The sequence below is a fragment of the Maylandia zebra genome, linkage group LG11 (genome assembly GCF_041146795.1).
Source record: "Maylandia zebra isolate NMK-2024a linkage group LG11, Mzebra_GT3a, whole genome shotgun sequence".
NCBI lineage: Eukaryota > Metazoa > Chordata > Actinopteri > Cichliformes > Cichlidae > Maylandia > Maylandia zebra.
The window spans coordinates 2,368,716-2,395,180 of NC_135177.1; the positions used below are offsets into that span (position 1 = coordinate 2,368,716).

At 42.7% G+C, this 26,465-nt stretch overlaps 1 protein-coding gene across 4 annotated transcripts; it reads right to left on the bottom strand.

The window, feature by feature from the left end:
* Positions 1 to 1,945: 1,945 nt before the first annotated feature.
* sacm1lb (SAC1 like phosphatidylinositide phosphatase b) lies at positions 1,946 to 22,968 on the bottom strand. Of its 4 annotated transcripts, XM_014410737.4 has the most exons (20): positions 22,599 to 22,968; positions 22,100 to 22,197; positions 20,724 to 20,798; positions 20,490 to 20,617; positions 19,154 to 19,303; positions 16,705 to 16,764; positions 15,957 to 15,990; positions 15,476 to 15,577; positions 14,013 to 14,098; positions 12,909 to 12,995; positions 12,754 to 12,822; positions 12,527 to 12,606; positions 12,332 to 12,430; positions 12,110 to 12,248; positions 7,885 to 7,954; positions 7,309 to 7,381; positions 5,476 to 5,569; positions 3,449 to 3,541; positions 3,309 to 3,366; positions 1,946 to 3,232 (listed from the first exon to the last, which is right to left on the bottom strand). In XM_014410737.4, exons 1-20 carry the CDS (start codon positions 22,625 to 22,627, stop codon positions 3,096 to 3,098), a joined length of 1,761 nt encoding a protein of 586 aa, XP_014266223.3. In that variant the 5' UTR covers positions 22,628 to 22,968; the 3' UTR covers positions 1,946 to 3,095. The 4 variants fall into 4 exon arrangements, 3 of the variants coding, with proteins under 3 accessions (XP_014266223.3, XP_014266222.3, XP_076745795.1); XM_014410736.4 differs by lacking the exon at positions 22,599 to 22,968 and having other exon boundaries at positions 22,100 to 22,590; XR_013100741.1 differs by lacking the exons at positions 1,946 to 3,232; positions 3,309 to 3,366; positions 22,599 to 22,968 and having other exon boundaries at positions 3,486 to 3,541; positions 5,476 to 5,705; positions 22,100 to 22,590.
* Positions 22,969 to 26,465: the final 3,497 nt, after the last annotated feature.

Consider the following 26,465-nt stretch of genomic DNA (forward strand, 5'->3'; position numbering starts at 1 on the left):
CAGGTGAGAATGTAGCTGTGTAAACCTCAAATATCTGCTCAGTTTATCAAGACACCACATATTTTCAAAAGCGCTCCGACGTTTTCAGAGACGTCTGTTACCCACTAGCTCGATAGCGAGCCGGGGGCTAGGCTCACTAGAGCCGTGAGAACACCGGACTCCCGGCAAATCGTTTTCAAACCCACCGCCGTCTTTCCTACTCAGGTTAAACATGATATATAAGTCACTTAGATAACTTAAAATGTTATTGTTTGGCTTTTTTTTTGTATTTTATTTGTTCCTGAGTAAATCTCTTTGGCTGAGATTAAAGTTATAGTTTTTACACAGCTGAATAAACATCAAGCAGACAGCTGATCATCAGAAGTGTGAGATGCTCAGAATTTACTCCAGTGTCCTGTTATATTTTAGATAGAAAGGAGCAGACGGCTGAGTTTATTAAACAGTTCCTATAATAAACACCTTTATTTAGAAACATCTTTGTGCATCAAATGCTATAAAATCAAAGTTCAAAGTACTTCAGTCATTACGCTGATATATGACAGTAATTAAGATCACATCTAATCACATCCTGAAATAGTCTTCAGCAGTAAACACGAGTCGCTGCGAGGAGGAAACAGATATTTTGCAGCATTCAAGGAGGTGAAGAAATATATAAAAATATTATGCTCTCACACACATTCTTAGTCAGCCAGACTCATCACAGAGACAAAAGCCTTCAGCTCAGACTGTCTGGACTGGAGCTGACAGTAACTGATGGTAGTGTAAGCTGAATTAAGGCACAGGTGTCTTCAGAGTAGATTTCCCCCAGCAGGTGCACGGGTTTTGCATGTCCTTTATCCTGTCTTCCTTCTCTCACCCCAACCGGTCACAGCAGATGGCCCCGCCCCTCCCTGAGCCTGGTTCTGCCGGAGGTTTCTTCCTGTTAAAAGGGAGTTTTTCCTTCCCACTGTCGCCAAAGTGCTGCTCATAGGGGGTCATATGATTGTTGGGTTTTTCTCTGTATCTATGAAGCACCTTGAGGCGACTTTTGTTGTGATTTGGCGCTATATAAATAAAATTGAATTGAATTGAATCTATCTATAAATATCACCCTGAAGCATCAAACCATATGAATTAATCTGCCTGCAAACACATTAGTCACAGAGTTTTATGGGGTTCCACTTCTCAGCTGTTCTCTATAAACCTTTACATTAAACCAACAAATGATTTGTACTTCTTATTAACATAACCACAGACCAAATTCCCCTCTGAGATCCAAAGATGATAACGGTAATTCGTTGGTGCTGTGTTGGACGTTCCTGAGGTACAAACTACATGTTGAAAACTCAGCGTTCTTGTTCATCCCTGAGCTGATTTTGAGAACAAAGTACAAAAAGGCTCATCTGCACTGGTTGATACTGCGACTCTACAACAAATGACGGGCACACCTGTAATTACATAACTGCTTCATGCAGTCTCAGTTCAGTAGAGTTCATCTTGACAATAAAGAGATAACAGTTAATGATTATGTGCAGTTAGACAAGTAGGCCACCATTAAACAGTAAGGTGTGACTTAATGATAAAGGGTAAAATCAAAGCTGAAGAGGCAGTTTGCACACACACAGTTCCTTCCTGCAGCCGTCACAGCGGTGCCGTCAGATTCAGCTTTCTATAAATAAATCTCTATTTTTACCTTTTCTACTTTCATGCTTGCTTTTTAAAAAGTGTTTTACTCATGTTTTCATACTACTGTAAGGTGACCTCGAGGGTCTTTAAAGGCGCCTCCAAATATAATGTATTATTATCCAAAGATTGGAATTAAATGAGTGCGTACTAAGTACACAGGGAGCATGAGCTCTGTAGTGCTTCACCATTCATTTGGTTTTACAGACTGGACTTCACAAAAACAAACTTCAACAACTTCAAGTGTTTAAAAACGGGAAAAAGGAATCTGACACCAAACAAATAAATTTGAAGCTGAAAAAACAAATTTATTCAACACATTTTTTTATTTTAAATAGCAAAACCCCGACGCAGCTCCACACGGGTCCCTCTGCTGCCCCTCACAGCCCGCTGAGCTCGGGTTTGTTCACTGTCACAACAGCGCTGATTGTTGGGCTTTTTATCTTTTATATTGTAGATATTTGTCTTATTAATAATAATAATGATAATATAAAGCACACATAAAGCATTTGAATTGAAGTGATATTGAAGACTCCAGGCGTGTTTTCAAAATACATGAACATGCACAGACCTAGAGGACGAACATTTTTATAAATGTCATTTTTAATTTGGAGCCAAAGAAATGACATCGCCCTAACATCAGCACACTGTCAGCCACGATGGTGTCTCTGTGAAGAGAATACTGTTTCGATTTGATTTATCCTTTAGTACCACAGTGACACAGATGGAGTGTTTTTCCTCTGGTGAAGTGACATGCAAAATAGTTCAATGTAATACAAGAAAACGAGTTAATGACAACTTTCTTTCTCAAGGTCCAGGGTTTCCAGGATGAATCCCCTTTCTTCATCAAGGGACCGTTTTTAACTCCACAACCATAAATCGTGTTCTAGCTGACTGGATTCTGAAGGACGAGCACACTTGGATCCCTGCAAACACTCCAGAAAAGAAGCTAAAACCATTCAAGCTAAAACTGATCTTAAAACGCAGACTATGAACCACAGGCAGTGTCTAACCTAGGACACACCAGTTCTACATGAGAATTTGCAAATGAGGAATATCTTCACAGCTATGCTGTTTGAAGTCTGATCCCCATGTTTTCATAAAAGGAATGAGGTGGAGAACAACAAGAAACACATTTAAACAGGTCCACAGCATTCCAGTTAAATGAGGAACAAAGACATCGGGTCAGAACAGCTCCTGAGTTCAGTGTCGAGTTCAGACAGACCGTCAGTCCGCTACAGTGTGGAGAGCAGCAGGCCTGTGCACTCTTCAGTCTCCTGCTGTGGTGCACAAAGCCACCCTCGCTGCCCACCAACCTCCTCGCTCCAGCGTTAGTAAAGGCTCCAGGCCTGCTGATGCAGATAAAGTGATGACGAGGAAGAGGACGAGGTGGTGAGTTTGCGAGGGCCCAGCTGCTTTCCACACGCACACATTCAGTCCAGCTTCTCCTTCTGGACCAGCTTAGGAGCGTCTACAAAGTCCCGTCCATAAAAGAGGATAAGCCCACCGGTTACTGCACTGGCTGTTCCCCAGAACAGGACGTAAGCCAGCGTCTCAGCCCACGTGTCACCTGACAGGAGACAACAGGTCGAACTGCGTCAGTGGAGGAAATTTATTTGCATTCAGTTTATTGCAGTTAGTCTTACCGGCCATTAGAAGGCAGATTATACACATGGAAAAGGCAACAACCATGATGATGGGCAACTAGAAGAAAGAAAAGCGGCATCACATTAAAGACGTCAGAAAAAGAAAATGTTGTGAGTCGAGCTTCTTGAGCTCTTCTTACTGTCAGAAACTTCCAGTCCTTGGGGTCTCGCAGTGGAGTGGTCCAGTCAGCTTCATCGACAGCATAGTTCCCCAGAAATAAATCGATGGAATCCTGCAGGAAAAACAGCCCACCTGAACTCTGCTTTGCAGCGGCATCATCACAGGTACGCTCTTCTATATGAATTACAGTTTTAACTGTGTTTTGTTGCAAAAGATTTTGCAGTGACTTTGAAGTCTTTTTGTATGCAGGTTTAAGATTTTACCGATGTCATTACTGATCTGTAGAATGCAACAAAGCAACGAGGACCACACTGAACACAGCTTAACAGTTTTTGTCTCTGCTTACAAAAGAGCAACCAAAGATGTCTTTAAGGGGATCAGCAGTTATTTCACTGAAGGGTGTGTAGCTCGTCGAGGTCATGGCTTTAAAAGAGTGAGACTGGACGTGTTTGAAGACTTTTCACCTCTCATCAGAGGCTCCTTCATTCTGGACTGTTGTTAAAAGAAGTGGGGAACATGGCCCCGTCTCTGAGCTTTTCTGAGCTCATATTTTTCTCATGTTAAACATGTTTCCATGTTTGATTCGGACTAAGAAATATGGCTTAATGAGATCTGCAAATCACTGCATTCTGTTTTTATTTACATTTCACAGTGTTGTCCAAATCTCCACAGCATCAGTGCTGAGCCCTGCTGCTCACGGCCTGATTTTAAAAGAATACGTGCCTGTAAAGCAAACTCTACCTGCAGCGGTCTGATCACTCATAACATGATGATTGTGTGAGAGTCATTAGCAGCTTGTATTATTGTGATATTGCTGTAGTATCTGATGGAACAGATTCATTTCACTTTGCAATATGGCATTCACACTATTCCACACTGATGAAGTAGCACATAAAGGACGACCTGAACCCACCAGTGACGTGTGGTCAGCAGAGGTCATCATAAAAAAAAATAATGATAATCAAATAAATGAAATCGTTTCTTTATCGAATGGTTTGATCTATGAACTATTTTTTATGAAACAATCTGATTGCACACACTAAAGACAACGATAAAGACAATGTTGGATAACACCTCCCACCCACTCCATGACATGTTGGTCAGTCACAGGAGCTCGTTCAGTGAGAGACTGAGATTACCCATGATGCACCACTGAACGACACAGGAAATCATTCCTGCCTGTGGCTCCCTGTACAACGCATCCACTTAACACACTGTTTGCTGCTACAACTACACATGTTTCTTTTCCAACTATTTATTTATAAGTGACTTATGTATGTATGTATGTATATATATGTATATATTGTACTATTCTTAGTTAGCGTATTGTCTGTCTTGTCTTAATGTTGGTTTAAAATGGAGCACTGTAACAAAAAATAATTTCCCCCAGGGATCAATAAAGTATTCTGATTCTGATTCTGATTCTGATTCTCACACAAACTGTGCCCTGCCATGCAACGAGGCACTGATAGGGGGCGCTCGTGAGTCCATGGTGCAAAAAAGGAACAAAGGGTCGGTGTGTGGACTTCATAAGTAAAGGTGAGACCATAATAAGGTTAATTTAAACAGTTTGTACGTGTAAAGAACGCTGATATGAAACATGACCTGTTAACTGCTGCCAATCAAATGGGAGGAAGGACCGGCTCAGGGCAGCAGCAGGTAGCAGTGGTGCTTCTGGTCTGCAGCAACTCCTGCTGCTGTGATCATGTGTTTCTATTTGATAAGGCAGTCGTCATTGCTGCGTTAGACTCCACGGAGCATTTCCATTCATAATTAATCTCTCAACATCTGTCTCAGCCGCTGTGCACTGAGGCAGCTACCACTGACTTCCCACTAAATGAATGCAGAAATCAGGTAATGAAATGCTACTAAAAAGCAATATCAAATGTCCAGAACAGCAGCAGCTGCTTCACCGGCAGCACGAAGGCAGGAAGTGCCTCTACTAGCTGGCTGGAGCCAAATGGTGAATAATTTACTCTGTTGGGTTCATATATTTGTAACTCTGACTCTGGTGGATCAGCCATGAAGCTCGTCTCTGGTACCCACCTGTCTAAAGCCATCAGAGAAGTTGTTTTTGTAATATCGGATCATCGAGTTCCAGCCGTCCATCAGCAGTCCCCAGTGTGTTCTCTTCCCTGTCCTGAAATATGAACATGAAATTCAGCACCATTAAGAAAAGCAGCAGCATTTACAGCTACTTTATCATTTTAATAAGTGTTAAAGTACAGAACTCACAGGAAAATGAAGGAGCTCAAGGACGGTCCGCAGAGGAGAACCTATCGCCAGTTAGAAACTTTCTTTAAGAGCAAGATCCAATTTGGGTTTTTGGTTTTGCCCTCGCAAACAAAACAAACTGTAATATCCTGATGATGTGCGGCTGTAGTGATCTTTAAATATTAGACTTCTCTGCAGGCTAGAACCAGGTATTAACCAACAACACTAACCAGCAACAGCTGCAAAGACCAGGCAGGACGCTCTTCCCAATCACATCCGTCTAGGTCTCGCTGTCACTGCCCTCATCAGCACTGAAGTCTCCCAGCATCACAGCAGAATGAACACCCTTGAGAACCTCGCCATGTCCCAGTAGCCAGCCTCGAAAGCTGCGGATCAGTTCACCAGGGCTCCTGCTCTTGCCCACTGCCCAACACACAATGGACCCAACCCCTACAGCATCTCCTGTGGGTGTCAAACCTACAAGAAGGCGGGTCATTTCCTTCTTCAAGTTGGCAGAGAACAGTGGCCTGGCCACCAGGCGTTCTCCGTCAAGCTCCCTCTCCAGGCCTTGCTCCCAGGTTGGGACCCCGATAACCCTACCCTGGTGGTGCCTGTTTTCGGACCCGGAGTTAGCAACATCCCCCAAGAACCCGAAGAGGAGAGTCCTGGCCCCTAGCCCTGCCAGTGTAGCAGAAATGATGAGGATGATGATGCAGCAGCAGCCGTTCTTCTCTGCGTGAGTAGCTTCATGTTGTTCGTGTGTAATTTACGTTGAGTAGGCTAACCACGTTATTACATTAATGCATGTAAGGTGAACTAGCAAACACCGTCGTAGTTACATGCAGCTGTCTTCTTGTTTGATGGCAGATACTCCCTTCACCCTGGCCAAAAAGGCTAAAATGACCAAAGAAAAAGAGGAAAACAGCTGAACATGAGAGGTTTTTGGACTTTGTGTGTGTTCTCCATTCTTTAAGCACCGGTTTGAGCACCGTTTAAGCACCGGCACCGTTTCAAAAGTACCGGTTTGGTACTGGTATCGGATAAAACCTAAACGATACCCATCCCTAGTGAGGAGTTCAGAGGGTCTCAGAGTACTGTTGCTTCTCCTTGCAAAGAGGCCACCTGGAGGAGGTGGCTGGGAAGAGGGAGGTGCTGCCATTCTTGCTGCCCCCAATTTGTATTTTTAAGTAGGAAAACAGTTTTTCCGTTGGGTCTGATGCTGCTAGTGTCTTCCTCACAGTGAGACATGTTCATTAATTACTGGTACTGTTCTCGATAATACTCAAAGCCAAGATGTTGGTTTCGTATTGAAACTGGAAAAGTTTGATCGGTGCATCCCGATCTACAATCCACACTTTTGAAGACATCATTTATTTTGGCTTTTCTGGGAGCTTTTACTGTGTGTTCAATGAACACATGAAAAGCATCACCGTTCCCTTTTTTTTATTGCAACTCTAAAGACTCCTTATATTTTAACTGAGTACAATCGACTGTAGCACAAGTCAGAAACAAAACGCTAAAAGGAAATAGCTACTCCAAAGAAAGAGTGGGTGGTTGCTTTCACCTCATTATGGAAGAGACGACTGTCAGTTCTGATGGCACAACTTGAAGACAGGTAGGGCTAAAACAAAAACCTGTTAGCATGTGTTTGCTGTAAACACTCACCTAGTGAAGTCAGTCTTTAAGGCACCAGTTCCAGCATACTGCTTGGCACAAGCGTCAGCATTGTCTGCCCAGGCTGTGTGTGAAACACAGAAGGGGAGGCAGAGCAGGTCATTTACTAATCAGAGAGTTCGTCGTTCAAGCCCTGGCTACTCCAGTCTGCATGTCAAAGTATTCTTGAACGAGACACTGAACCCTGAGACGCTCTCTGATGCATTCACTGGAGTATGAATGTGTGGGAATGTTCAATGACTAAATGTTTTATAAAGTTATAGTCTAACCATGAAGCAAAAATGTCAAAGAGTGCAATAAGAGACCAGTCTTCTGCTCAGTGTGTGTGTAAAACTGTGACAAAGACTAAATCATGCTGGCCAGATAGTAGCTGGGACAGAGCATATCAAACTGAAGCAGTGTTTACCACACAATGCCCTTTAGATGTCCTGTAAAAATCAGTGGATCCAAAAGGTTTTGCGAGCATGCAAAGGACCAGCTGCATATTAGGCAGGGTTTAGATATGAAAACAACAAACTCTGATTAGTTGTTACTACTCAGGCTACAGCTGTGTGAGGGAACACCCACCATTCTTGTACATCTTCTCAAAGTCTGTCTGCTCTTCAATCCGCTGGCCTATGTGGAGAACTCCCATCCTCTAAAGACACACACACACACCTTTTGTCAAATGCTCTCGAGTCTGAATGCCACTGTTTTCTAATACAGCCCTGTTTTAACTCGTTTAACCTCTTAAGCCCCAACGCCCCCTGATACGGGGGCAAAAGGCAGGGGATCAGTTGGGCTTGGGGCTTAAGAGGTTATGCAAACATTTTCCTTGTTTACCTGCTGCCTTCATTTAGAAGAATCAAAGCAAATATAATCCCACTGCAAAATGGTATGGAGTTAATTTCAGTGCATTTGCAGACAGCAGTGGGACTACTTTGACTGTAAGGTGCCAGGAGGAGCACCCAGATCTGAAGAACAATCATAGACACAGCAGGGTTTCAAAAACCCGCTCAGCAACAAGTCTGCTATTCTCAGAGGAACAGGTGACCTTGGAGTGATGTGGCCTCTGTCCCTACGGACACAGCTGCAGATACTACAGTGCAAAGCAGTACAAACAGAACGTTTTGTTGTCATTGGTTAGCTTTAATGCACCAACTAAGGCCAAGAAGAATTGCAGACAGTTACATCTAGGGCAAATTAATCACGTTTCAGGAGAGGAGACGTACTCCTGATCATGATCAATGACCAGTTTATTGACATCAACAGATTGCTGCTCAACAGTCCTTCAGCTAGATGAACTCACTGATGAACTGTGTGCTCAGATACTTTTATTTGCTCTTTGATGTCATATTTATAATTTGGACAGAAGCAGATGTTGACATGATGGTGAAAGTGTAAAGAAAAACACCAACATAAAGGCCTGGGACTGATTCAGTTCCATTTCATTTATTTATATAGCACCAACAGACAACAACAATCACCTCAAGGTGCTTTGCAAAGCAAGGAAACAACCCTACAATCACACAACCCCCATGAGCAATTACTTGGCAACAGTGGGAAGGAAAAACTCCCTTTTTACAGGAAGAAACCTGCAACAGAACCGGGGGGGGGGGGGGCATGTTGGGGGAGAGAGGGAGGAGACGAGAGCGCCAGCTGTGAGCAGAAAGGAGGGCTTGTTGTTCTTGCAACAAACGGTTGTGTAACTCTGCTCATATAACAATCAAGTTGTGGATTTGTTGCCCGGACACTGAACTGTGCGCTGTTGGACCCAGGACCCATGTGGCTGTTTATGTTCCTCCCACTGCTACCCCACAGCTCACAGCTGCATGGGACATTATTCACTCTCCCATTGGCTGGTTACAGACTCAGCTTACAGCCTCTCTGGTGACTTCAAACACGTCACTGCCAACTTCACACAATATGTGGTCGGTCCCGCCAGGGGGGAGAGACTTTTAGACCTACTGTATGCTAATGTCAGTCTCCTCTGTACCCCCACTGGCTGGGTCAGACAAAAGCTGATTCAGTTCACCCTCCACTATGCGCCTGTTGTGAAGAGGGAGCCTGTGACCACCAGTAGTATTAGGAGGGGGTCGGAGGAGGCCTCAGTGGAGCTACAGGGCTGTTTTGTGACAGACTGGGAGACTGTGAGTGTTTCACCGACTACACCTTCCACACCGACTCCACTGTCCCAGCTCAGACATTGTTATCCAAATAACAAGCTGTGGGTGACGAGGACATCAAAGCCCTCCTCAACGACAAGAAGAAGGCCTTCAGACTGGACAATAGAGAGGAGGTGAGCATGGTTCAGTTACTGAAAGGTAACATCAGACAATAATTACCGGAGAAAGCTGGAGCAGAACAGCATGAGCGAGGTGTGGAGTGGCATAAAGACAGGGGCTCCTTAAAAGCTGGGGCCGGTACGTTCCAAGCGATCTAAGCAGGTGACGTCGTGAGACTGCATCCCAGCGATTGGCTGGTCAGTAGCGTCACTCGATGAGTCATGAGAGCGTCTCGTTCATGAAAGTCAAACCTGCCGTTCTTGTAACCCGGCAATGAGGGAAATACGAAACAAAGCCACGGTCCCTGAGTTTGACGAAAAGCCAGAGACCGAGCAGCGGGTATATCGACGCCTCCACTTCCACCTTTTTTGTACCATTCATGTTGCATACTAACTACGTTACAGGATGCTAGGCAGCAATGACAACAACCAGGCACATTAGGTGCTACTCAAGTGTAAGGAAAAACCAACTGTGGTGAGCCATAGCAAGCTGATCAAAGTAGGTCCGATTAAAAAGGGGCTAATGTGCTCAATGTGTTTTTCAACAGATCTGACACTGCAGTAAACGCTCAGCCACTCTCTCCCTCTGTTCATGAGTCTGAGTCTGCAGAGGCTCCCAGTGCTGAAGACGTCCTGCCCTGGTCCTGTACCAAAGTCGACACATTCCAGTGACCCCAGGATTGCAGACCTGTGTCACTGACTTCCCAGGCAGGCCTGGAGGACGCCATCATCTACCTGCTCAATGGTGTCTATGCACATCTGGACCAGCCGGCGAGCACTGTGAGGGTCATGTTTTTTGACTTTTCCAGGCGTTCAACACTATCAGGCCGACCCTCCTGGGTGATACGCTGACAGCGATGCAGGTGGATGCCTCTCTGGTGTCCTGGATTGCTGATGCAACATTGTGTGTCAGGTGATCAGCAACACAGGGACCGTCCTCTCTTCTTTCCTCTTCACCGTGTACACCACAGACTTCAGCCACTGCACAGAAACCTGCCATCAGAGGTTTTCTGATCATGAATGCATCAGTGACAGTGAAGAGGCAGAGCACTGGGGGAAGTGGGTTGAAGTGGACATCGTGGAAGACTACAAGTCCGTTGGAGTACATAGATAATAACCTGGACTGGATTAAAAACAACACTGCACAAGTGGTTAAGGTCTTTTAACATCTGTCAGACGATGCTGTCTGTTGTGGCAGTGCCATCCTCTATGCTGCTGCACGCTGGGGGAGCAGGCTGAGGGTCACAGATGCCAAACACTCAAACTGATCCGTAAGGCCAGTAATGCTGTGGGGACGGAGCTGGACTCCTTAAGGTGGTGTCGGAGAGGCGGATGTTGTCCAAGATGAGGCTGGACAATACCTCCATGACATGCTGGCCAGTCACAGGAGCACGTTCACTGAGAGGCTGAGATTACCCATAATGCACCACTGAACGCCACAGGAAATCATTCCTGTCTGTGGCCATCTCCCTGTACAACTCCTCCACTGATACAATAGTACAATAGCACACATCCTCTGCAGTGAAAGTAACGACGTTTTATAGATTAGAGTAAAATGTACACGATATATATTTAATCTCTGTAATATTGTGGATATTTAGACTCGAGCTAGTTCAGTCTGTTACTGTTCTTATCGTCTCTGACCACATTGTTAGGGATCAGTGAAACCCCAAACAGACCAACAACCTGAAGGAAGCATTAAAGCAGAAAGTGGCCACTTCAAGGCTGCTCAGACTGAGCACAGTGCAAACAGGTTACACAGATTTGAGCCTTTACCTTTATACAGGCTTTGTATCAAGGTGTAATGTGTACAATTAATCATCACCAGTTAAATAAAGCAGTATCATGTTCGTATCAGTATCACATGCTGTTTATTTATTTGTGCATTCTTTCTGTTTACACATGAAAGCACTTCTGTAATTTGGCCTCTGCACACGTACTGTGTTAGATTTTAAACCAAATAATGACCTTCAGCTCAGATTTAAGGAGTTTAGCAAAATTATTACATTAACTGATTTGCAGTTAATGAAAAATGAATTCCAGCAATCTAAAAGGAAATACGGTCCAATGGAAGCGAGGGAGCTCGAGGACAGGTCGAGAGCCCAAATAAACCACAGAGCTCACCAAACCTTTAGGGTAACCAGCTCAGCCATCAGTAGAATTCAGAATTTAGCTTGCAGGGGAAAAGCAGACCAGCACAGCTCAAGAGCAGTATATGAAAAACATGGTTGTGCGTTGCTCTACCTCAAAATGTCGGGGTCCTTTCCACTGACTGGAAAAACTTCCTAAAACAGGCTGGATTCCTGTTTTTGTTAAACCCTTGAATCACTTTAGTCACATACTGACTGTTGGGTTTAAAATCCTTGTGGTGGTGAACAGAAACAGAAAACATGACTCATACGTCTAAATGTGTGTAAATGTGCTTGTACAGTAAAGTACTTCAAGGTTTCCTGATGGTGCTGAAGGATAAGCAAGTTCTTGCATGTGAGAACCATTACGCATTATTATATGTGACTATGCATTTAATACCTGCAGCTGTGACTGAAGAGAGCGTCGGGCCAGCAGGCTCTGGATGACATTTGTACGATCCAAACAGTCCATGCAGTTGCTCCGAAAAGTTCCCTCCTGATTTAACAGCACCTTTCCATCTGCATCCACTAGGAAATATCTGCATCCATATGCACAACATTACTTCTCATGAAGAGTGTATTACTATTGGACAGACACAAGCTGCTCTACTAGCTCACTGACCCAAAGTCATCCTGCATTTCAGCAACCATGTCCAGTAAGATCTGAAGGCGGTGCCACCTCATGTGGCTGCACTCCTTATGAAAGTCAAAAGCTATGTACCTAGACAAAAGCGAGGCTTTAATTACCTGAGGAAAGCAGGATGTCGAGTAAATGCCAGACAGATGAAGCCTGAGGCTGAATTAGTGGTAATCTTACTTGATCAAGCCATTACCCAAGTTTGTGACCATGTTGTCGAATGCCAGCTCCAACGGCTTTTCTGAGCCTTTTTGGTTTATCTGTGAAAGAACAGAACAAATAAAACAAAGAGCCTTTGCAAACGATTGCATATGGGTATGTGTGGGTTTGCTGTTATTTCATTTGACTGTGAGGTTATATCATGGTCTTGTAAATGCAAAAATCAGTAGCTAACGGATTGTTCTCACCAAGTTCAAAGTGACTTGTCTTCCATAGAGGATGATCTGGGAGTCAAAGTGTCTCTGGAATCCGTCCAGCTACGACAAAAACAGGAAGATTTCAGAAATGAAGATAAACAACAGGTATTTGTTTTTTCACTTGAATCTGCATGTAAAGAACTTACATGGTTGACTGTTTTGCTGATCTGTGGTTTTGGTTTGTACCTGAGATTAGGCCTTTGGGACCAGTAGAAGGGGATGGAGCCTCTGGTCTGCAAACACACCATTAACAACGAGAATTTGAAATCAGAGGAGAGACCCAGAGAAGGCAGAGTTTCTGAAGCGTGTCTACAGGATGAGCCCATGAAGCTCTTGGTCGCTCAAAAAGACCCAACTGTGGAGACATGTATGGCTTGAGATATTAACTTTAATAGATTAAGCTATACATCCATACGTTACATTAAACCAGCGCCTGTGTGAAAATAGCTGAAATATCCAAACAACATGAAGGGTCCCATATTTGATCAAACACATTGTCCCTACTATGTAACTCGCATGTTAGGTAACCCAATGACACACATTCCAGTACAGTCCACTGTCTCCGAGGTTTAGATGGGGCCTTGTCCGTGATCCAGTTCAAAAGGACGCACTTGCTTGCACAGATGTTAACAGCCTGTAAAGCTGCTTTTCTAATCTCCCCGATTTTGTCATTCGGAGCAGCAAACACGACGGGTTCAGCGGCAGCAGAGATCTGATCCAGGTCACACTTTATGAACAATACTGCTGTATTTTTCTGCATGAGCACAGACAGTGAGTGAGGTTGTCCACCTCTATTTTACACTTAGGGCAGAGTAAGGCCTGAGTTATATACGTGGGCTCGGTGTGAGACTTGCATTTGGACTGCTTTTACTTCATTGCACTCAGATATTTAGCATTCTCCCAGACTTGGTCCCAGGTGCCTTTGCAGTGATTTAGATGTTAATCTGTTGAATTTCTGAACACGATTTGTCTTCAATCATCCAGGTAAGTAAATGCCACACTCGCTCACAGGTCACCTGATGAAACGCTTCGTCCAGATGAACAGAATCAACTTTTTGGAATTTTTCTGTTTCTTCATCTTTTTACATTGTTTTTAGAGTAAACTTTTTTGCACCCTGGGAAGCCAACAGACTGAAGGAAGCTTTTGGACCCATGTTCCTTCACTTACTGAACATTTTCCTATTTGCTATCGTTGGTCTGAACGGCAGATTTCATGTAATCTCTGCTGGAGCACTAAGTGTTTGGCTCACCTGAACAAAAGAAGCCTTTGCACCGTTGTACTGCACTATCTGCTCTGTTTCCACATAGTTAGCAGCGTGTCCTTCTGAATCAATGCCTACAACAAAAACACACAAACACACACAAAAACTGTTGACAAACTCGGTTATCTGAATCCTTCAAAGTCATGAGGAGCTGATTAGCTTGTCACTGACTTGAGGTGCAAACGCACTGACTCCACTATGTTCAAATGACTCGTGCGCTCGCTGCATGTACCCACCTGCAGTTAAGCAACGTGTGCGCTGGGCCACTTGAACAGGTGGAGCCAGGCTGTGTCTGCTACACTGCTCAGGTGGATAGTATGTGTCAAACACAGCAGGATCCTCCCAGAACAACAATATCCTTTCTGTAAATTCTTCTAATCTTTTTAGTGTTGTTATAAAAACAGAAGAAAATACCACAAAATGCATTTACTGAGAACATTTCTTCAGAGACATAAAGCAGCCAGAACATTCGGTCAGGGCTCAAAGTAGGGCTGGTTTCTAGAATCGATTCGATTTGAATCTGGGAAATTTTGCCTCAGACAGTCAGAAATATTATAACTCAGATCAGCACATTTACATCTTTTTGTATCTATAAAAAGGAAGCTGACACTTTCCAGACTTTATCAAAGGTGTGAGCGTCACAGCAGAGGCCTTTGTGTCAAAGCAGCTGAAGATAAAACAGAAACACATGAAGGAGATTTTCCTGTTCTGGGACTTTATAAAAGTATTCTGCAGTCGATCAAAAACGAAAGAAAACCATTAATCAACAATGAACATCACCTCTGACGTTACAGCGGTTTGATTAGAGACACGGCGTTTTGCATTTTGTATAATTTTAAAAAGTTTAAATTTGTTCAGAAGCCTGTTGAACGGCAGAAATTAGGTTTTCTTAGTAAAAGGAAAAAACAGCGGCCGACAGCCTGTAAACAACGACAGATTGGTGCGTAACAAGCAAGCGAATAATGAAGAAAACAGATTTGTAGACGGGAAACTGTTGTTGAAGTACACAGAGAGAGGGAGAGAGCTGTGCATGACGTGCAAAACAGCAAAAGTCAGAGGGAGTCCATGACGATGTTTATGTGAAGCTTAGTTTGGATCAATGTTGTTTGGAGAGAGATAAACTAACAGCTTCAGAATCAGCGCAAAAAGGGCGTGAACATAAAGCTCGACCCGCCGACACATCAGAGTCAGCGAGCTTTCAGCCCCGACCGTGTCCGTGGCGTCGGTGAGAAAGTCACAGCTCACTGATTCTGATCCGTCGGCGGGGCCGCGCTGTGTGTGTTGATATTTTGTGAGGTTTCACCTGAGATTCTGGCGTTTTGGGCAAAATAAATTCATATTAAAAAAATCTGGATTTTAATGACTCGATATCACGTTATCCAAGCGAGAATCGATTTTAATCGATGAATCGATCATCAAAACCCAGCCCTAGCTCAAAGGACATAAATTACCTCGGACATAGTAGCGGACCCCTGCTCTGAAACAGCTCCTCCTGGAGATAACGCTCCACTCAAACACCTTTCCACTGATGCAGCTCGACTTCACAGTGATGACTGATTAGCACGTGTTAAGGACACAACAGTGCTGACAGGAAACATCACCACATGTAGGGATATGATATTAAAGACTCATTGCCAAAAAAAATTGAGTATGAAACATTTGTAAGGTTTACTCAAGTTTAGTCTAGTGGTACGAAACATCTACACTGCGGTACATTTTTAAACAACGTCCTCTGGATGTTTTTATTGTTATGTTATTACTCATCTGATAGTTTTCTGTCAAGAAGAAGAAAAAAGTGCTCCAGCAATCACAACAAAGCATTTAGAGCGCACAGACCAGTCTGCTTCAGTGGTCATTAAATGACACCGTCCAGTTCCACTTTACACAGGTAACATGAAAGCTGCCATTCACTAAGGAAACAGGAAAGGATACAGCCGTGGACAACAGGAAACACAAACATGTGCAGCTGTGAAAGGAGAGCAGCGGTAAATGTTTCTATGTACAGCAGCAGAATATTTAAACATGTTGAAATGAAACTGTCTGCTACAGGCGGACCTTCTCCACAGTTACACATATTTTGGAAAATGAAAAATGGACGGTGAGCTCAGCAGCTTTGCTTCTGTATAGAACTGCAGGAGACAAACTTATTAGCTGAAGCCGTTTTGCAGCTACACATCTGCTGTTTTTATTTTTCCCGATGACACGATTCACTGAAAACAGCATCAACTCCTTAAGTCGTCTCGCTGACTGACTTGAACATTTCAAAGTTTCCATGACACAAGCTCCTTGGTTACGTTGGCTACATGTACCATCGTTTTCCTGCTAAATCGTAAAATGTTGCTGGAGTGAATTCACCCTGGTGCCTCTGGCAGCAGGTAAATGATCAGTACATTAGGAATTTTCATCAGATGAGAGGGTGCTGGAGCTCATCATCCTACCTTGTTTTGTGCCACACTTTTCCTCACTCCATCACTTTGATGGTTGATGTTTTCCTCATCAAGTCATAGAAATGCTTCTAGTGTGTTTTGGATTACTGCAGCCTTGCCTCTCTTCTTTTCTTAATTGCTCACAATGAAACAAACTCTAGAGCCTTATGGACTGAAGGGATTTCCTTCACCATGCTAAATGTTTTCTTGTGCTTTTTATAATCTTCCTTACTCACTAAATAATTGGATCTTACCTCTGGCTGTGCTATGAATTCTCTCAACAAGTGTCTGTTCCACACAAATCGCTGATCTGCCTGAAACAAGAACAGATACAGAATTGCAAATCAAGCCGAAGCTACTATTAACTGAGATAACGTACAGTCCTCTGTCCTAAACCACCCCGTTCTTTATATTTTGTTAAGAAAACAGGAAATAGGTGCAGCAATTTATTGAAACATATTCTAGCATAAATGATAACACAGCTCATACTGAGTTCTTACAGTCCTAACAAACTTGAAAGTCAATATTTGGTATGACCAGCTTGAGTTATCAACACAGTCTCAAGCCTCTTCAGCAGCTTCAGGAATGGGAGGCAGAGCCTTCAGTTTTCAGGCCCCTCTTCTGTGGAACCAGCTTCCAGTTTGGATTCAGGAGACAGACACTATCTCTACTTTCAAGATTAGGCTTCAAACTTTCCTTTTTGCTAAAGCATATAGTTAGGGCTGGACCAGGTGACCCTGAATCCTCCCTTAGTTATGCTGCAATAGGTGCAGGCTGCCGGGAATTCCCATGATGCATTGGGTTTTTCCTTTCCAGTCACCTTTCTCACTCACTATGTATTAATAGACCTCTCTGCATTGAATCATATCTGTTATTAACCTCTGTCTCTCTTCCACAGCATGTCTTTATCCTGTCTTCCTTCTCTCACCCCAACCAATCACAGCAGATGGCCCCGCCCCTCCCTGAGCCTGGTTCTTTCTTCCTGTTAAAAGGGAGTTTTTCCTTCCCACTGTCGCCAAAGTGCTGCTCATAGGGGCTCATATGATTGTTGGGTTTTTCTCTGTATGTATTATTGTAGGATCTACTTTACAATATAAAGCACCTTGAGGCGACTGTTGTTGTGATTTGGCGCTGTGTAAATAAAGTTGATTTGAGTAGTTCTCCAGGCATGTTGGAGAACATTCAGAGATCTTCTTTGGATGTTTTGCTGTCTTTTACACTGTTTACACTGCTTCAATAATGTTGAGGTCTGAGCTCCGAACAGTGTTATGTGAGGTTTTCAGGTATGATTCTCCTGGACTGGAAGCATGTTTGGGGTCAAATGTAAAATGCTGCTGTCAACAAGATGTTTTCCAGAAGTTCTTATATAGTGGAGCAAAATCTGATGGTGCTTTTCTTCATTCATAATGCCATTGATTTTGATAGCTGCAGACACTCACTGTTGGACCTCTCTTTAGACCTCTGAGTGCACAGCGATGATAATAAGAGCCAAATGTTTGGATTCATCACTTCATGAGACTTGTTGATTTTCAATCCTGTTCTCGTGTGATTCGGCATACCTCAGCATTTTCTCCCTGCTTCCCGTCCTTAACAATAAATTCTTGACAGCCACTCTGCTATCATTCCTGAGGAGGCTTTGATAAACAGGCTCAACTGACAATCCAGACGCATGTCTCATGTCCTGTGTCCAGGTCCTGTAGCTTTTACTCTTTCCTCTATTCGGCCTCTGATTTTTAAGAAGCACCAAACAGTATAGGTATGTTTAAGAGCTCTTTGGCAATCAACTTGTTGGTGCAAAAACATTAAACGGTGTTATCTTTGCCATATTCAAGTAGAAATGGGAACAAATGATGTTGTTTTATGATAGGCTGCCTAAACAGACTTTAATTTAAAACTTGTTCACTGCTTAGTTGCCTTTTTGTGTGTAGACACAACCCAGGTTCATGCCGTGAGTTAGGAGCCTGAACTATTGCTCAAGAGCACTTTCAACACAAAAAAAGAAAATCAGAGTCTGGCTCCTTGGAAGCAAAGTATATAGAATTTTGTTGGATTTCCATATTATGATCATTTATCGCTGTGTGTCCAACATGTTTAACCATGATTTGATGGTCTCACCCTACCCGAGGTCAGAGATACAAGCTCTCCAAAGAGCTGCTCATAGGGGCTCACATGATTGTTGGGTTTTTCTCTGTATCTATGAAGCGCCTTGAGGCGACTGTTGTTGTGATTTGGCGCTATATAAATAAAATTGAATTGAATCTTCCTCGCTCACACTTGAATGAATTAAACAAGTGCAGCGTTAAAAAGCTTAACTTTGCTGGTCAACACCCTGTTAGTGATAACTGGTACATGTGGAATTAGTGACTGAGACACGTCCATATTTTAACAAAAAACCAACCTCTAAACCAGGGGCCCCCAGGCCTCGAGGGCCGGTGTCCTGCAGGTCTTAGATGTGTCCTTGATCCACAGCTGATCTAAATGGCTAAATGACCTCCAGAGGCCTGGCAATGAACTAATCATGTGACTCAGGTGTGTTGACCCAGGGTGAGATCTAAGACGCCGGCCCTCGAGGCCTGGAGTTGGACACCCCTGCTCTAAACCATTATTGAAAAAAGAAGTGCTTCCAGCTAAGCCCTGAACTGCAGCCACACAGTCGTCCAAATACACAAACAGTTCAAAGACTTTACATCAGAAACATCTTACCCTCTCCAGAAGGCTCATCTCCTGAAACTCTGGGCTGGTGTTTGCCAGGCGCTGCAGAGTGTGTGTCAGATCATAGTCGGTTGCAAAGTAGAAACCGTCTGCATGAAGCATGCTGTTAATCATGGACAGGAAGGTCTTGTTGTCTTGCATCTGCAACAAGAAATAAATCCAGCAACAAAGCAAGAGATACACACGAGCCGACAATACAACCTGGGTGAAGCAGCTGTGATCTCTGCTTGAGCAATAATGTTTCACGTAAGGAACATCTGAACATGCGTACAAAGGCTACGTTCACACTGCAGGCCAAAGCACATCACCCTATGTGACCCGTATACGACCGTGCTGTGACAGTGTGAACGGCACGAATCCCATATTTTCAAATCGGACCTGGGTCACTTTCGTATGTGGTGCTGAATCCGATACATATCCGATGTTTTAGAAAGCGACTGCTGTTTGATGGTCATGTTGCATGAAATCTGTCTTTTACGCTGACACAAGACAGATGCCAATTATCAGCTCCGGAGAAGACAAGCGAGACAGCACGGCGGTAACTGGAGACGGAGCGAGTCAATGGACAGAAACTGAGGTTTTGGACTTGATTAGCATATGGACAGTTTATGGAGAGTTTATTGAACCATCTGACAAATTTGCTTAAAAAATTAATTCAATTAATTGAATTTTAACTTCAGGAACACTGTTCTGGGAGTGCACTAACTCTCCAAAGACACGCCCGTGGAGATCACTGGTGTCCATCAGTGAGAAAGATTATCCACACGCTCGTTCTCGATTCTTTCACAAACCATAATCTTGTCGATTGGACGTCCCAGTAAATTTAACTTCCTGTCAGATTGTGCAATAGAGGAGATGTTGGGCCGTAGTACACAGCACAAACCAAACACATTAGCAAAAATACTTCAGGGGTCATTTGGATTTGTTTTCTATCCACAGGACACGGGGACCTGACAGGCACCGAGTGGACCATGAAGTCATGAGCATACCAAAGTATCTACCATCAAATGTGAGGCCGACACGTGTGCTCCACAGCAAAGCCTAGCTAAAACTGGGTCAACAGCACATCCATCTCAAGCTCAGCAGCAAATCTGTAACACAATGGCTGAAAAAAGACAAGACGGTGATGCAGTTGCTGCATTTAAAGTTCAAAACTCTCTGGACTTTTAGATTTCTGTGTATAAACACGTGGCTGCAAACCTCAGTGAACTGAAGGAACTCTGTAAAGAAGACAAAAGTCCTCCACAATGATGTGTTTCCTTTGTGTTACTGCTGTTAAAGGTTGTTCTGCTAAATTCTACTAAGGCGCAGAATCAGAAGACACTACCTGGTTGTCTGTGAGGTGCAGTATTGTCTTTTTATAGGAGATTACGTCAAAGTCCAGAGCCTTCCACACAGCATGGCCCAGCAGATCTCCCACCTTCCTCTTCTTTGTGATGACAACCAGGTACATGCCTTCCAGAAAAAGGAGAAAGCAGAGCAAAAATGCACTGGATTATCCAACTTCCAATATTTCACAGTAGAATAATGTATCTCCATACTGTGTGCATGCTGATCTTACCTGCCACTAAGCGTATAGTTCCCATCAGTCCACATATTGGCCTGGTCTCAGCTGATGCAGGGACATCCTGTCTCACTGAGAAGGGCGACAGGGACACAACAATGGTTTTTATGGACACAGGAAATATATCTGTAACATCATCGAAGCTGGGATTATAACTAAGGAGGCCATCTATTATCGTTTCATGATCTACTCTCCAGACTTACTGCAGCCCAACAGAGAAAAGAAATCAACTGAAGATCAGAGAAAATCTTGGCACTCCCACAATTTCAGCCCACGCCAAAAAAGAAATAACAAAACAATAACAAATAAGAAGGAAAGTATCCTCAAACGTGTTTAACACTTAGCCACACATTGTCTTCAGAATCAAAATACTCTGTGGATGTTATGTGGTCAAATATCCTATGTATGCAAACGCGCGGTCCAACTTCTTATCTGGTGCACGTCTTTTATTTTGACAGCGAACGCGCACCACTTATGTGCAGCCCATTTATACAAGCGCTTTTAACTATGCTTTAAATCAAACATTCACACTCTGATGGATCAGAGAGCAACTTGGGGTTACTATCGTGCTCAAGGATGTTTAGCATGCAGACGGGAAATCTAAATCACTATCTGCCAAATCAACTAAATTTAATGGGAGATGTTTTTGTTTCGTTTTTTATAAGATCTAGAAAACATTTCCTATTTTAATGTTCACACAAAATACAGTTTAGCTAGATATACTGAAGTGTTACTTAAAGTGTCTTTCTTATTGTATTTTTATATGTTTTTATTGTACTTTTGATATTCCTGTTGTACAGCACTTTGGTCGGCCATGTGTTGTTTAATAAATTGCTTTATAAATAAACTATGGCTCAAATCAGAATCAGAATACTTTATTGATCTCTAGGGGAAATTAACAGTGCTCCAGTCCAAACAGTAACAAAAACAGACAATACAGGAAGTAAGAAATAGCACAATAAAAAGTGTCTATCAAGACTGGCAAAAAAATCTTTTGAATTTTATAAACTTTCTTTAATTCCATATTTAAATAACAATAAACTTAAATGCCATTTTGAGCTGCAGCTCAGCATGTGGAGCCGATCATCTGCTACCTGTGCTGCAGTCTACATGCCAAATATCCTTCAGCAAGGTAGCGACCCGGGCTGCAGTGTGACTGTTAGATGGAAAGCGCTTACACAGAAACAGCTGCGGGGTGAATGAGGCAGGTTGTGTAAAGTGCTCAGGCAGAGCAGAGCTGTCCATTCACCATAACGAGCAGAGGTTTTCTTTGGGCTTTTCATTAAAGGTTTAAATGGTCTCAGTCGTTTGTTTTCTTCTACATTTTTAGACAGCATCCCGACCTTTGGCAGGGGGCGTGTCCATTTGCTTACCTGTTAGAGTCATCTCAGTTGACACCCTGTCAATAGCCAGGACATCCACGGAGCCATCATCACAAGCTTCTATGTAAAACTTCTCTGGTGTGGTGCGCCTGATGCGAAAGACAAGACCCGGTTTAAAAGCCACCATGAGCCCGTGGGCAGCTCACATTAGCAGCGCTGAAGGAGCCGGTTACTGCTCTGGAACATGGCTCCATCACATCTTCTAACCTCGCTTAGAAGCTCAGTTACTAAGTTGCGTTTGCTCGCGTCCATATTTAAATGTGTTATTTAAATGTGATTAGAAACAACTGAAATTGTTTAAAAAAACAAAACAAGTTGGGATAAAACGGACGTTAGCGTCAGCTCCTCGACAATTAACGAGAAGCTGACGGAACGTAACTCAAACGTGTCGTTGTAGTTACACTCCTACTAAAGACGGGCACGCCTCTCCACGCAGCGTGGACCGTAAACCAGGCTGTGTGATGTTACTGTTTCGTTCTGCAGCACTTACAAGCTGAAACTCTGGAAGGTGTTCGCCATCTTTGCTCCCGAAATCTCAGTGACGTCAGGCTACTTCCGCCGTCAGCTGTGAGCGCGCGAGCGTTTGTTCCACCTGCAGCGTGAGCGAGCTCCACGTGCGGCCGGACACCGGAACAACACGGTTCTGTAGAACAATAAGCAGCATTGGTTAAAATGCCATCTTTACATTTCCAGTAAGGCGTTAATGTAACGCCTTACTTATGTAACGCGTTACTGGACTACATTTAGTTGTGTAGTTGCGTTACAAAAGTTCTTCAGGCGGATAGAAAGAAAAAACGTTTTGTCCTTCTGCACATCAGAGCAAAGCAGAAGCAAATTTTAATTTCTTTGTAATATTTTGAGCGTTAAGGAATAACAGAGACGGCTTCGACCTCAGCCATCGCTTAATTTCCGGAACTGGACATAAAGACACCGGCACAGCACTCAAAACACTGCTGCCCCCTGGTGGTCAAACCCGTGTGAACCAACTGTTACTTCATAATGTTCCTCCCCCTTTAACTGAAACTACTCTGTAGTTTAATTAGTAAATAAAATACCCATATAAAAACTTAACCTTATATATATAAATATAAAACAAACCCCACAAAATTTACTCAAATTTCACTCACTACTAATTAACCAGCCATCCGACAGACTTCACTATAACAGTAAAATCCTGTCAGTGCCCCTTCCTGTTATTATCAGTCTCTCATATGCTCCAGAGGTCTCCTGCTTCTTTTCTTTCCTTTTTTCCTTGAAAGTTTGCACCGCTCACCACTCTCAGGGGTGCAGCAGGCCTGTGTCTGTGTTCTTGACAAGTAATGCGGGACTTTGCCTCATGCTCAATGTCAGTCTCCATATGTGGCCACCACAGGTAACTTCTGGCCAGGCCCTTCACGCGGCTCATTCCCGACTGTGATGTAGCTGTTCCAGCATGGGGCAAGAACGCCGTTCTGGTATCACCACCTTCATCTCATGAAACAAACGTATCAATGCCTTATGATCCATGATAATCATAAACATCCTGCCATACAAGTACTGATGGAGATACTGTACACCAAATATTACAGCTAATCCTTCTTTATCCGGCTCTGAGTAGTTCTTTTCTCCTACACTCAGTGTACGTGATACAGACACAGTGGGTTTCTCCTCACCATCTGGCATGCAGGGAGGACTCCAGTGCAGAAAGACACAATTTGTGTCCCAATGGCCGTTCCTTATGGGAATAATTTATACTGGGACCTGGAGTGGAAGAGAATTTGACCTTTCCATCGAAATTCCTGTTAACCAACAAAGTAAAGAAAATGTCTTTTGAAATCATTCATCGTTTATACCCCACCAGAACTTTTCTTGTATAAAAAAGACGCTGATGTTAACGGTTCATTTTGTTACTGTCTCACTGCACTAATCTTTTGTGGACAGATTTTTGTACTTTTGTTGTTTCTTTTATTTATTCTGACTTCTCTCTCTCTGTTGTGGGAAATATTTTTTTGATTAATCTGCAAATAGGGCAAACACATTTTATTTGATTAATTTACTCATTTTACTGGCTAAAATTCACAGACTTCCATAATGTAAAAGCAATTAAAACTCTAAACCTATGCTCCTGTGATATCGTGTGATTCAACCCTTAGCCTGTGTCTAACTGTTAATAAATGTAACTCCCTGACAGTGTCTTTGGCTTATTTAACTGTTTGAGTTGCTAAAAAGTTTTGGGTTTTTTGTTAAACTTTATTTATCACATTTTAGACATACAGTTAGGTAGAACAGGAATCACATAAAAGATGACATTGTGGTGTTACAATGAGGAACAATGAGAGTGAAGGGACAGTGAGACTACAGTGAGTACAAAATAAAATCAATTAAGGGGAACATAAATAAACAAAAGTTTGCGAGAGCCAAAATCAAGTTTCAAACAGTTCCAGATGTTAACTTGAGAGCCTCGGTGTTCTTTGATGAGGAGATTGTCCTTATATATTGTGCGAGTTCTATTTTTAATACAAGAAGTTCAGGCTTTCTGCCGAGGACTTTGCTTTTGTGCATGTGAAGTTTTGCCAAAACTAACAAACATATTTATAAAGAAGAAAGCATCACTGTCCTTGTGTTTAAAATGATAACAGCCAAAGATAAAGTCCTTGTAGTATAACTGAAAATTAGGGAGAACAGTAATAAACTTGTGGAGGTCCTTCCAGAATTTACATGTACATGTACATTACTGGTACATTGTATCTCCTGAGGAACTCAGAGTAATTATATAAGAGTCCATCTTCTCTATTTAACTGACTAATCAAGATTATTAAACCAGTTATTTAAAAAAAGAGTTTTATTTTTATAAATAATATTGCAGTTATTCCAAATAAAACCGTTTTGTGGAGAGAAATTGTGTTTGTAAATCAGCGCCCATGCCAAAAGAATCTGTTGATGAAAGTGAGAAAGTTTCAGTGGTATTTGTGGAATACTATAACTGTTAAGTTAAGGCGCCTACATTAGAGAACACATGATGTGAGATAAAGTTCCAGATAGAAGTGGGATTCTTTAAATACTTTTTAATCCACTTTATTTTAAAAGCATTGTTAAGAGCACCACAATCAATAAAATGTATGCCTCCTTTATCATATGAATTTAAAGCTACTGATTTACGCAAGCAGTGAGTTTTATTTTTCCATAAAAAATTCTTTATAATAACTTGTTAATTGACTTACAGGTTGTATTATCAACATGTAGTGACTGAGCAGCAGGTTAGACGGGAGATACCTTCAGCCTCCGACAGCAGAACTCTTCCCTTCAACGACAGGTCTCACTGTGATTTTTTGGGATTTTTTTTTTTTGGAGCTCATTTTTTATTATTTGAATTCCAAGGTATCTTACAGAGTTTCTTACAGGTATTCCATGAATTGAAGTTGCTAAACAACTTTTAACTGGTAAAAGTTCACATTTATGCAGGTTGAATGAAAGTCCGGAGGCTTTAGAAAATGGCTGTATATTGTTAATGGCCACTGAAACTTGCGAGGCGTCTCTGAGGAAGAGAGCTGTATCGTCTGCCAGCTGACTTATGAGTATTTCTCTGTTAGCAATGACCAGGCCTTTTAAAGAACTGAGTTTAATGTGCGAATTACAGAGTCGCACAGAAAGAAGGAATAAATATACGGACAGGAGGCAACCCTGCCTCACTCCACGCTTTAGAGAGACTCTCGGGGAAGTACCAGTGGCAAGCTCTATGGAGCTGTTACAGTACAGTGTCCGAGCGGCATTACAGAAGGACTGACCGAACCCAAATTTATTTAAAGCTGTAAAAATAAACTCATGCTCTAAGGAGTCAAACGCCTCGTAGAAATCAAAAAAAAGAATAAGACTATCATCCTGTACAAGTTCTGGGTAATCTATTATGTCTAGAATGAATCTTATGTTGTTTGAGATATGACGATTCTGCATGCATCCAGATTGACTCTCATCAATAACTTTACCTAATACGTGTTTTATTCTATTAGCCAATATCTTATAATCATTATTCAGTAAAGAGATTGGTCGCCAGTTGTCTAGGGAGTGCACCTCTATCCATACTTTCCTTAAAAACGTCTAAAAGAAACGGGGCTAAACTGTCAGCGAACTGTTTGTAAAGCTCGGCAGTAAGGCCGTCAGTTCCAGAGGATCTGTTAATCTTTAGATGTTTTATAGCATCTGCAACCTCGATCAAAGAAATTGATCTGTCGCAAAGCTGACTTTCCTCCTCATTCAGCTGAGTGATTTTGTCTAAAGAATTTAAAAAAGTCAGACAAGCTTCAGGGCAATAACTAGAAGAATAAAGTTTGCAATAAAAGTTTGAACAATATTTTGCTACGGTATCCTTATCATTAGAAAT

Coding starts and splice junctions, on each gene's coding strand:
- sacm1lb (XM_014410736.4), bottom strand. CDS start 22,235: ATGGTGGCTTTTAAACCGGGTCTTGTCTTTCGCATCAGGCGCACCACA. Junction 20,618..20,723: donor AACTATACGCTTAGTGGCAG/GTAAGATCAGCA, acceptor TTTTTCTGGAAG/GCATGTACCTGGTTGTCATC. Junction 3,367..3,448: donor AGGACTGGAAGTTTCTGACA/GTAAGAAGAGCT, acceptor TCTTTCTTCTAG/TTGCCCATCATCATGGTTGT.